Raw genomic sequence first — 11,950 nt, 5'->3', positions numbered from 1 at the left:
CTCCAAACGGATTGTACAATTGTCGTGGCAGTCATTGAGAAATACAGAAGCTGAAACATGTTTAAAAAGGAATAATAAATGAGATCATTTGGCTTAAGTTCTTCAGGAATGCAGACTCCGGACACTCATTTATTATCAGTTAAATCCAAGACTGGATTACCAACGGTCCGCACCATCATCAGGGGCCTCACACCCCTAGGGGTCCTAAACCCTTAGAGGTCCGCAGGAAGAGGCCCAACAGCAAAGTGTTTGCCCTGGGGGCCCCTGAAAGGTTAATCTGACCATGGATGAATCTGTTTTCATCTGGAAAAAATATGGAAAACACACTAATATGTATCTCAATCCCAATATACTGCACTCTAACATATCTGGTGAATATGACTTTATAATGTAATGGAATATTTTCCTATTTAAACAAGATATGATTATCCAATATAATGTTGTTTTTTTCACGTTTCATAATTGTAACGGCTTTGCAGGCCTGACTGGTTAGAGCTGATTGCTAAGAGGAGGAAACATGTCATTTATAAAATCTGATGCCCCATTATTTTTAGTGATAAGAAAGCACACAATGTTTTTTTTTTAACAACAAGTGTTTTATTTACTTAGAAAAGTGACACATAATACATTATCCATTAGAAAAAAAACTACTACAGGCACATAGAGTATACAAAAAATGGCTCGTCATAGAATACTGATATGGGAAGATATTTCAGCACACTTCCTCCTCGACTTGTGTGTTGGGGTCAAACAAACTAGAGACTTTGAAAGTGACACTAACTGACCCGTTACCACAATCCTCATTGGTATTTCACATTAACACAAAAACAACCTACACTATATATTTTTTTACAGGAGCATAAACATGTACAATGCAATGAAGTGATTGTGACTGCAGGGGACTATTTCGTCGTCATCTCCACATTAGCGTCGTTGCCTCCGTTAACATCATAATCTCCAACTGGGCCGCTGACCAGGACCTTCATGCGATCGGGAAAGTCATCGGATTTCGGGGACAGCAGGAAGTCGTAGACGAGAGCGGCTGCAACACCGCCACACATTGGCCCCACCCAGTACACCTGCAATGGAAAACTCTGATGAGTCTCTGCTTTGGCATTGGTTAACACCTGACATGCCTAAAACTGGCGTTATCTCAGAAAGATAATCAAGTTCAAAAGGTTTACTTTTATCGACATCTCAGCTAATTGTGAAACAATAGGAACACCATAACTGATTAACTCATGAAAACCGGTTCACAGGTAATGGAGTCATCAGTCTCTTTTGGGTTCATCGAGTTATTTCAGCTTGACATGTAATATGCATGCGGAAAGATGTGAGGCACACGTAAAGAGCTTTTGTGCTTCCATCTCTGGCTTACCCAGTGGTCCGTGAAATTGTTCAGGATCAAAGCCGGACCAAAGGAGCGGGCGGGATTGATGCCACAGCCTGTGTAGCTGATCTGTACTCAACAACAAAGAGACAGCATGAGAGGATATCTTCAGCTACATGGTCTGGTGGTATTATAGAGTAGGGGGTGAGGGGTATTAGCTTCAACAATAGCAATAGATTACATTTGTTTCACTCTATCATGTCTGTTTACATACTGTGCCTAATTCTAGATAAACTGCTTTTGGAGATGGTTGTGAGGTACTTACAGCTGCCAAGTGTCCCAGGCATACTGAGAGGCCAATGGCCAGGGGTGCTGAGCCGGTTACATCACGCCGTCTTTTATCAGTGACTGCAATGACACACAGCACAAGCTGAAAGGTTGCCAGGAGCTCAATGCCCACGCCTTGACTGGGAGTGACACCGTTGAGCTGCGAGAGTTAAAGAGGATCCAAAACAAAAACAGTTGGTCAGTCTGTGTCAGTTAGACGGATTGTTTCCAGTCAGGATAACTTCCCATTCAGTAGCTGCTGGCATCGCCCAGCAAGTCTGACAGCAGTTTGGCACAGGCTCTAAAGTGACACATGGAAAACCTGATCAGTGTTATTCAGCTGTGGCACACCGTGTATGGGGAAGAACAGTTTCTCCTAAGTGAGCAGATGTCATGCCTTTGCACTCACAAGCGTTTTGGGCAAGGATGCAGCTGATGATACACCTACAGATATCAGAGAGAGGAGTGTAGCGGTTTTATTGTGCAAAACCCCACATTTACCAAAACAGCTGAGAATAAGAGTTGACATTGCAGATTTTCATTTGCAGCTGTTGCAGTTAGAAATGCTTAAACCATGTGTCACCATTCAATATTAAGCAGTGACAGAATGCACAAAAAACAACAACAAATTAAATGCATACATCCTCAGTTTTCCCTGGGTGGTTAACATCAGAAATTTGAAGGCACTTTAAACATATCCTGTTGAATCACATTCTCTGGAAGTGTTGGAGGTTAGACCTCCCAAATTTGACATATTATCACAAGTTTTGTCAACAGCATTTACATGACATGTACTTACAGAGTTGAGCCCCAGAGCATCAGTAGTATTTGGACGTGCTCCATACACAATGCCACTGGCCAGAGCAGAGCCCAGCATCTGCGCCACAATGTACATGACGGCCTTAAACACGCTGATCTGGCAGCTGGCCAGCATCCCGAGGGTGACTGCAGGATTCAGGTGGGCTCCACTGATGTGACCCAAACTCTGAGCCAGCGTGGCAATGGCCAGTCCGAAGGCCAGCGACACCTTCACCTCCTGGTCTGGGTTGGAGTTGTTCTTGTTCCCAATAGCTGTTGAGATGCTGAGGAAAATGAAAAGGGTCATGCCAACCAGTTCAGCCAGCACGGCCCTCCAGAAATCCTTGCTCTTTAACTCTCTCATGGTGGTAGGCAGAGTGGCTGTGACTGGTTGAGGGTTCGAACTCTGAAAAGTGTATGTACTCACAAACAACTGCGGCAGGCTGCATATATAAGGCCTGGGCTGATAATGGTCAGTGGGAGGGCTTTCAAAAAAACTGAAAGAGAGGGTCACACTGAATTCATGAGAAATCCAAAAGACTGGTCACTCACTTCCCTCCCTCTGCTCCCTCACCCTCCCTCCTCCTCTTCTCCCTGTCCTCCAACCCCTCTCCCAGTTCCTCCCTGCACCACTCTCTGGTCTTTGGACTTTTGTGAGTAATAGAATTTGGTCCTGAACAAGCTGAATCCAAAGGTAGAGTTTCCACTCACACAAGCATTAACAGTTTTACTGCCGAAACTCTTATTGGGAGATTTTAGTTGGTAAACATTTTCACTTTTAATCAAAATGTATTTAAAGCATTTTAAGTGTAATTTGTCCAATTTGTGCGAAAAACAGTATCAACTTTGTTTAATTGTATCTTGTGCTCCTGGAGACTTAATAACACCACGGGTCAGTGACAGCACATATGGGAGTGCCAGAGAAAAGCCAGGCAACTCCCAAATAGTCCCTTCAGGTCTCTCCCTTCCTTTCACAGACACACTTTTACAAGACCACCCAAAAAACATTTTACATGTCAGCTCTGAGACACACTTGGAGACAAAGAGCTAGAATCAAAATAATTCATATAAAACACACAACGCATTCCTGTCAGTATTACACAAAATAACAAAACTCAAAAACAAGCTTTTTTTTATGCACTGTATGTATATATAGCATAATAGAGGAGACACATTTTACGGACAAACAAAAACTACATGCTAATGTTTAGGTTGAAAAGGAACACATTTCTAGTGTATGGAGCAACTATACCTCGAGAAAAAAGTGAGAATAAATTAAAGCAGGGTAAAACATCAACTTTGAGAAATAAGCTGTCTGTTGCACCTGGCAGCAAACTATGGGGTGTGACGACAAAAAGCAGCCGGGACACTGTCCAATCCGTCATGGAATTTACCTGCTACCGTGGGTGCCTTAGTTAACGTTTGACATATCTAATAACTCCATTATTGTTTTAATCCAGAGCCCTATTCTGTGAGAAAATGACATAATATATGTTTAAGGGTTTACATTTGTAACTATTTGAAGTGTCCGATTAAACTCAAGCAAATACATTTAACTGTTTCACAAGAAAACATAATTTCCACTCATGTTAGGATGCTTATGAATGATTGACCTTAAATATTATACATATACTTGAGGAGTGATACATTCCAGGACAGGAATGGCCTGAGGACAAAATTAAGAAATAGTGGTATGATAAAAACACTGATTAAATGTACGTTGGGGTGGTGAAAGTTTGTTCATGTGGGATTTGCAACCATGCAGTATGTTCTCATGTTGTCGTTTAAGCGTCAGTCCCTTTAACAGCATGTGCTCCTGCTGACATGACAGGGAAGGTTGACAAGTAATGATTAACTAACATTTAAAAGAGAAAACTTGATGGCTGATAAAAGAGCTAATCAATTATTTATTAATCGGCATTTGTCACATTTCAATGGTCACATTTCACTTTTATGATATTAATTCAGGTATGAAATTAATTTTTAACAGATATCACCCTGAGGTGAGCTAACCAAAAGCAATCAGGGACTTGTTGGACATAATTAAGATCCATATTAAAAAATGTCAGAGAATATGGACCACATTTTGGATGGAAAATGCCAAATCACATGTAGGATGGGTTAATATAATATAGTGTGCAATGTTTAACTGTGAGACGTAACCTACAGTTCCGTATTTTTGCACATAATAACATTTTTGGTTTTATATCTGTGAAAGCGCTAATGTAGGAGTCAGCAGTTTTGTCATTAACTCTATGGAGACTTAGTTAACATTTTAAACTGAGGTAACCAAGATTATCTCCCCCAATAATAGATATGCATGGTCATCAAGATAACGTCCATGGAACAAGTACAAGTGTGATCATTTACAAAAGAAACATGAGTCAGCTAAGTCTTCCACAATTAAAATGCCTCAGGAATTGTGTTCTAGCCCTGTACACAATAGCCCACTTTTGTTTTTGTTGATGATTAACCTACACTAACGTCATCTGTACCCAACAACTTTAAGGATGTTGGATTAAGGGAAGCGGTTCTCAAACTTTTCCCGCAGGCCCCCCTTTGGAGAAAAAAAAAGTCGGGGCCCCCAACACAAATAGTCACGTAATGGGCCAAGTTAACATTTATTACAATACATCAATATGAACGTGAGCATTCTTTTCAAAAAAATTAAAAAATCACATTGCTAGAACAGTGATAATAAAACAATGCTCCATAAATCTGTGTGCTCAAAAAAGTAAATACATAATACAATTGTGCAATCCCTTTGCTAGAAAAATAAGTTATAATACTTTGCCACTTTGCAATCTGTGCAAAAAAATGAAAAGAAAGATATTTGGCAAAAAAGTGCGTCTTATCCTAGTGGCTGCAATGAGCCTGTTTTGCACTGCACATTTCTTCAAAACGGGTTGCAGGCTCAGTGGCGGCGCCAGAGATTTCTTTGGGGGTGCTGTGGGGTAGCTTGACGTTTCATAGAGGGTGCTCAAATATTTACGGTTTCCCATCAATGTACCGGGCGCTAGAGTGGAACTTTCTACTGCAACATTCCCCACGCAAATACATAGTGTACCTGCGACTGTTACAATGAAGGCTCGATAATCAGCTCACGGCATATAGGTGTAAGCAGGGGTAAAGTGCTATTTTATATGTGGGGAGTGGACCTAACTTCCTTTAGGGGGGTCCGGGGGCATTTCAATATTGAAGTTAAAAGCATCAATCTGGTGAGAGCAAAATTAAGAGATCTATCGATACATCTCTCAACACCCATATGAAACAGAACTGTAAACAGATTTACTTTTTCTTTATGGATATTTTACAAATCACTCCCCTTTTAAACTCTATTCTTGTTTTACTGTCATATAGTATTTCTTAACTGTTTTTCATTTATTCTCTCTTTTTTTTTTTATACCTATAATGATCACTTTGAGAAACACTGGATTAAGGGAAGTGCAGAACTTTAACGTTGCACAATACTTAAGGGAAGTGATTGCACAATATTTCACATTTTACCGTACAATAGATATCTCTGCTTCTTATCATCCTCTCAGAGCACTCCATACTGTTTTCTGTTTATACCCCCTCTTTAGCATACCTTTGCTGGAGATGCGGAGGGATGTCACTTGTGAGGTGCTCAGACTAGGATAGTGGAAGGTGGAGAATGCTGGAAAAAACAAAAAGTATAAATATAGCGAGAAGCCCCGTTTGAGTAATTTATGTAAGAGTTGTCAATGTCCTGAAAAGATTTAAAATGTCCAGCTAATGGAACCAGATGGCTATAACAGCAGCAGATAGTACAAATGTCAAGGGGAGGTCAAGGTCACAGTGGGCTTGAATATCACGGGAGTTTGTTTAGTATTTAGGTTCAAAGGTGATACATACCATACACAGAGTTTGCTGCTGTTACGCCATATTAATCCAGCCATGAATGCAGATTGTATACACAGCCATAAATAATTGTACAAACTAAAACAAATGTGTAGATGGATTTAAAGTAGTAGTAAAAACTGCAAAGTGCAACCCTCTTTGGCTTGTCACAATATAATAAATGTTTGGAGTGGGGGATTCAAGTGGAACTGTTTCTTATTCACAACGAAAATGGTTGATGGATATGTTTTCTAGAACATCGCTGTTTGCTTTAACAAGATAACATTTTAATCTTAAATCAACTAATAGAAGCAATCATTTAGTGTTAGAAGAGTGCCCCGGGTTATTTTATAAATGTCTGTCCTACAAAAAGAGGGGTTACAATTCTCAGTTGTGATTGAGAGGAGAACATGATTGATGAATTGTAGTTTTGTAAATGACATTCAAAATATTGGATCAGCTTCATGGTTGTAATTTTCAGACCACAATGAAAAACAAAACAAATTCAGTAAGCGCTTGACAGCAAAGACTCATCATGGTTTGGCCCACTCCATCACTTTCTGATGTTAATCTTCCTTTCTTTCACAGCTTTTCTCTCAGAGTAATTCAAATGTGTACAATGCAGTTCAAAAGGGAAAAATTGAGTCAAAGGTTCCACATTTTCTGAGTGTTGTTCGGGAAAACTGAAGGTTGATGGTTAAACAAACAGACCGACGGGGTAAAGGTTAGGAGGCAGGACAAAACAGAAATCCAGTGACCCGCAAAACTTCCTGTGACAGTTAGAAACGAATTTGACTAATTGCTCAAACTCATCTAATTACAGTTTGGTCACAAGGTATTTGGTGTCCAAAGGATAACAAACTCCACAGCAAAACCAAAATGACACATTGTTGTAGCATACGTGTTTCTTCTACTTTGGTTAAGGCTATAAAGAGAAATCATTTGGCGGTAAGGTTGATATAAATGTTCCGAAATAAATAATTTGATAAAGAGAGGTAATTCTTCACAATGTCACACACTGACAAGAAGAGGAATATAGCTACAAACGCGTGAAAGCGAACAGAGACAGAAAAAAACAAATACAATTCATGCCAGGGCTCTGAAGTGTTTGACTGTCATGATGATGCATTGCAGATGAAAACACACTACACACTCTCACACCCCTGCACACTGTCAAATCATCACCGGTGAACAGCTTCTTAGCAATCACAGTCATGAGACCGCTTAGGGAGCTCGGGTCAGTGCGCCGCTGAGCCACGCCAGACAGACAGTCAGTTATATAACCAACAAGACCCATCTCAAAATAAAGATACGATCCTCTCTTTATTGTTCAAGAGTCAGATGGATCAGAGATTCCTTCAGATTCCAGGCATGTTGCATTCATGGGCTATTTTTAAGGCCTTTGTTTACTTCCTGTCCAGAATAATATTCCTTATAGATATTTTCTGAAAAAGCAGTTGAATTATGACATTCCAGGAATATTCTGCAGCGTTTCTGTGTCAGCTCAGCCAAGCTCTGCATCAATGTTTGGTGTGTTTGCTCAGGACAGGAAGCATTAGCAGGTCTCATCTCCCTTTAATCGTTTCTGGCTTATCTGACTTCCACAGTGGGAAAATAATTAGGGAGTTATAAGGTGAAAGTGTTTATTTTTTCTACAACCATCGTAGGATATCCTCTGTGTGTGTCTACGAGAGGAGAAAAGTAGCACCTCTGTATAACCCTCAACACCATTGATCAGCGATTTTGACAGGACCTCGGCATGTGAATTCCTTCAGGAAAAACGTGCAGATCTGCTTCATTTTTGTGTAACATCTGTGTGAAAGAAAGATATACATTCTCTTCTAACACCACGTTTGAGTATTCAGCTACTTTATCTCTGTAAAGGAAATGTGTCATCACCTCTTCAGTGCAACAATGATAGTGATGGCACCCTCATATCGTGTTACAATAGTTGCAACAGAACCTTATCTGTGGTGGGTTCATATAACTTTAAACATTAACCGGTTAGTCTTTGAAGGAATTTTGAACTGGGTTAGATGAAATGCATCTTCCTCTGGTCTTTAAATGTGGCAACTGTGATAAATATAGCAAGTTTATTTCAGCTGTAAACCACCTCTTTTTGTTTGGATACACTTTTCTTTAAAAAGATTAAGTGCGTCCAACCAGCCTCTGCAATTTGGGTCCTGGACTCACGCTTGCCTGTGTCTATCTCCGAAGAGATTTATATTTCCACTCTATCTGTTCTCTTGAGACTGGCAGCCTCACAAACCCATAGGGGGGGCTTTTATTAGGGGGATCAGTTCAGCTCAATTGTTGCGTGTGGCTCCTGGCGCTTTGCCTATTTATTAGCATTGTAAAGACTCTTGCCTGTCCCCCCCACCTCTACAGATCCTACACAAAAGCATTTTTTAAAGGCTTAGTCTGGGGTCTGGGATGCCATGACAACAGCTCCAACATTATAGACTTCTTCCCGCTTTGGAGACCATATCACGTTTTACGCATCTCTGTGGCGAGATCACCAAGGAGACCTTTATGAATCACCACTTTCTCATTGCTCAACATTTATCAACGTGAATACTATGATGTGAAAGATGACTGGATTAGAAAAATCAAAGCTGGCACGTTTAACAATGCAATCTATTGATGAATTGATTCGACAAATGATACAATATTTGCTTTTCTTTATGGCTTCACACATTTTAAAATAACAGTGTCTAGCTGTCTGCCAATACAAGGTTTTTTTCTCACAGACAACACAAGACTTCATTATGCTCTGGCTGGGGTTGAATGAAATCATCTGGCAAGAAAACAAGTTTATAAAATAATAAAACGGAGGTGTGCCAACTGATAAGGATTGGTTTCATATACTGTTGGCAAGCTCATCTCTGGCTTTCATCCAACGGAGGTAATAAGACAGTATTAACACTTAACTCCTCCATGAGGCTGGTTTGACTTTAGTGTGTTATTTACATTCTCTCTCAGATAACATCTGGAACACAAAGTGCTCAGGGGGAGAAGGAGTTGTTTTCATGGATTCATAAGCATCCGTCTGCATATCTCTGCAGTCCAAAGATCACACTCAAATACACACTACATGAGCACAGGAATGTTTCATACGCTAATAATAACATTTTTTTTTAAAGTTTGCTGTTTTGCTGATATTTTTAAACTTTTCAATTTGTAATGGTGAACGCCTCAGCAAACCTTGGCAAGCCTTGGGTTCAGCAGGCATGCATGTGAAAGCAACAGCTTGCATTAGATTTAGAAACAGAGTGGTAACAGATCTTCTTTTGTTTTTACAGCGGGTTATAAAATCTTACTGCCCTATAATTCTGACTCCTTTTTTGAGTAATTATGAAAACGCTTATTGGTGCAGCTTTACATAAATCAGAATTTTGAATCATCTCATATTTGAGTTCTTTGGACAAAAGTATCTCTCCTAAAACAAACAATGTGTCATCACATGCTAAGCTGTTTTGGTTACAGATGAACCCTGTAATCTGTTGAGGTTTTCTTGCAAAGAAAGAGGTAAAAGTGTCATGTAACAATTTAAGATACTAGCACTGATGTGTTCTTTAGCAAAGTTTGCAGGAATCTGAAATGTAATTATAGCAACAACACTTGAACTTGACGCATCTAGATCAATATGATTTCACCAAATGCCTATGCAAGATGTAAATTAATTAAACAATTATGCTAAACAAAGAAGCCAATGATGTTGTTAAAGGATAATCCTCAGATACCAGAGACATCATCGGTATTCTACTCAGATATACAAGATGTTTACTGAACGACCTAACTCACACTGGCCTTTGCTTAAGAACTAAATCATTTATCAACATTTGTATATAACATGTATACACCCCATTACAATGATGTAAACATGTGTTATTTATCATCTATATATTTTACAAGTAGAATTTGGGAGGTTGTGATTTCTGACATAGCATGAACTAATAACGTTAATGTTATCCAAATGCAGATGGATTTGGACTGCTCAGTTGTTAAAAAAAGCCTAGTTAGAAATGGCAATGCCTAAAACAGACGGGAGGTATTGTGGGTAACAATGCTGACCTGAAAGTTCCGAGTCAGACAGACTTTAAATGCTGAAAAGGAGAGCAGCTGAGTTGCAGATCAGTGCAAGTTGTTCCAGTTAAATGAAAAGACATTACCAGGCAGCTACCATAGGCGGAGTTTGACATTTGCTCTTGGGGGGGGCAAACATTTTTTACTGACGTCAGTACACAGTCCCAACTATTGCGTGGGGTGCTACGGATACAGAAGCAATAAAAACCAGCGTTCATCGCACTGAGTATGACTTTTCCACATACGAACACAACTCGTCTCGTCATACACGCCTTATGCCCGCCGTACACACACAGTTATATGGAAGGGGCGGTCTCTCCCCCCAACAACAGTGCATTACATCTGTAAAACTTATCATAACTGTGCACATCTTATACTTATTTGATAACTACTATATCCCTTGGTTACTTGAACACGCTACAATATTATTAACCAGTGTCCTACTTAGTGCAGAAGTAGACGCCTTAAACGTCCCAGAAATTGGACGTTTTAAAATTCGCTGCATATCTTATTGTAATACAATAGCTGAATCACTTGTATGTCTCCTTTGGAGAAAAAAAAAAGTCGGGGCCCCCCCAACACAAATAGTCAGGCTCAGTGGCGGCGCCAGAGATTTATTTTGGGGGTGCTGTGGGGTAGCTTGACGTTTCATAGAGGGTGCTCAAACATTTAGGGTTTAGGGTAAAGGGTTTCCCATTAATGTACCAGCGCTACAGTGGAATGTTCTACTGCAACACTCCCCATGCATATACATAATGTACGCAGGGGTCAAGTGCTATTTTTTATAGGTGGTGTGTGGACCTCACATAGGGGGTCCGGGGGCATGCTCCCCCGGGAAGATTTTTAAATATTGAAGTTAAAAGCATCAATCTGGTGCACTTTGAGAGCAAAATGAAGAGATCTATGGATACATCTCTCAACACAGAACTGTAAACAGATTTACTATTTCTTTATGGATATTTTACAAATCACTCCCCTTTCAAACTTTATTCATTTTTTAATGTCATATAGTATTTCATACCTGTTTTTAATTTATTCTCTTATTTTTTTATAATGATCATATACACGTGTGCCTCGGAAATAATTGTTTACATTAATGGTGACCAAAATGTTTGAGACCCACTGAGATAACACTGAGAGTCCTTTAGCTCACTGAGTCTCTCAGTCTGACAGGAGAGGACTCTCCTCCACTTTGTTGTTGAAAAAACTCCTTATATCCGTTAGCGTAGCTCGCTAGCACCAGAAGCTAACAACAACGATCTCCGGTACCGGTGCTCTCTCTCTCGCTCGCGCACGCACACAAAATGGCTCGTTCCACACACACACAGAGCCGAGCTTTAATGAAACACAGAGACCCGGACGTAATAGTCCTGTATCATATTATTTTCGAATCAATAATTGTTCAAAATGTTCTTTTTTTATCTTTTTTTTTAATAACCATTTTTCCTCCTGGTCTCTCGCGCCCCCCCTGTCATGCCTCTGCGCCCCCCTGGGGGGGCGCGCCCCCCACTTTGAGAACCACTGCACTAGGGGGAGCAATGCCCCCCC

At 40.1% G+C, this 11,950-nt stretch overlaps 1 protein-coding gene across 1 annotated transcript; it reads right to left on the bottom strand.

Moving 5' to 3' along the window:
• Positions 1–574: 574 nt before the first annotated feature.
• LOC117558502 (aquaporin FA-CHIP-like) lies at positions 575–2,904 on the bottom strand. The gene is made up of 4 exons (XM_034234746.1): positions 2,457–2,904; positions 1,656–1,817; positions 1,379–1,459; positions 575–1,079 (listed from the first exon to the last, which is right to left on the bottom strand). Exons 1-4 carry the CDS (start codon positions 2,817–2,819, stop codon positions 903–905), a joined length of 783 nt encoding a protein of 260 aa, XP_034090637.1. The 5' UTR covers positions 2,820–2,904; the 3' UTR covers positions 575–902.
• Positions 2,905–11,950: the final 9,046 nt, after the last annotated feature.

Source organism: Gymnodraco acuticeps, unplaced genomic scaffold (genome assembly GCF_902827175.1).
Source record: "Gymnodraco acuticeps unplaced genomic scaffold, fGymAcu1.1, whole genome shotgun sequence".
NCBI classification, from domain to species: Eukaryota; Metazoa; Chordata; class Actinopteri; order Perciformes; family Bathydraconidae; genus Gymnodraco; species Gymnodraco acuticeps.
This window is presented reverse-complemented; position numbering and strand designations above follow the sequence as displayed.

Bases quoted from the DNA above. Each gene is read 5' to 3' on its own strand.
- LOC117558502 (XM_034234746.1), bottom strand. From the start codon at position 2,819: ATGAGAGAGTTAAAGAGCAAGGATTTCTGGAGGGCCGTGCTGGCTGAA. The intron at 1,818-2,456 runs GTAAGTACATGT...TAACTCTCGCAG, and splicing joins ATGCTCTGGGGCTCAACTCT to CTCAACGGTGTCACTCCCAG. The intron at 1,460-1,655 runs GTAAGTACCTCA...TGTTGAGTACAG, and splicing joins GCCTGGGACACTTGGCAGCT to ATCAGCTACACAGGCTGTGG.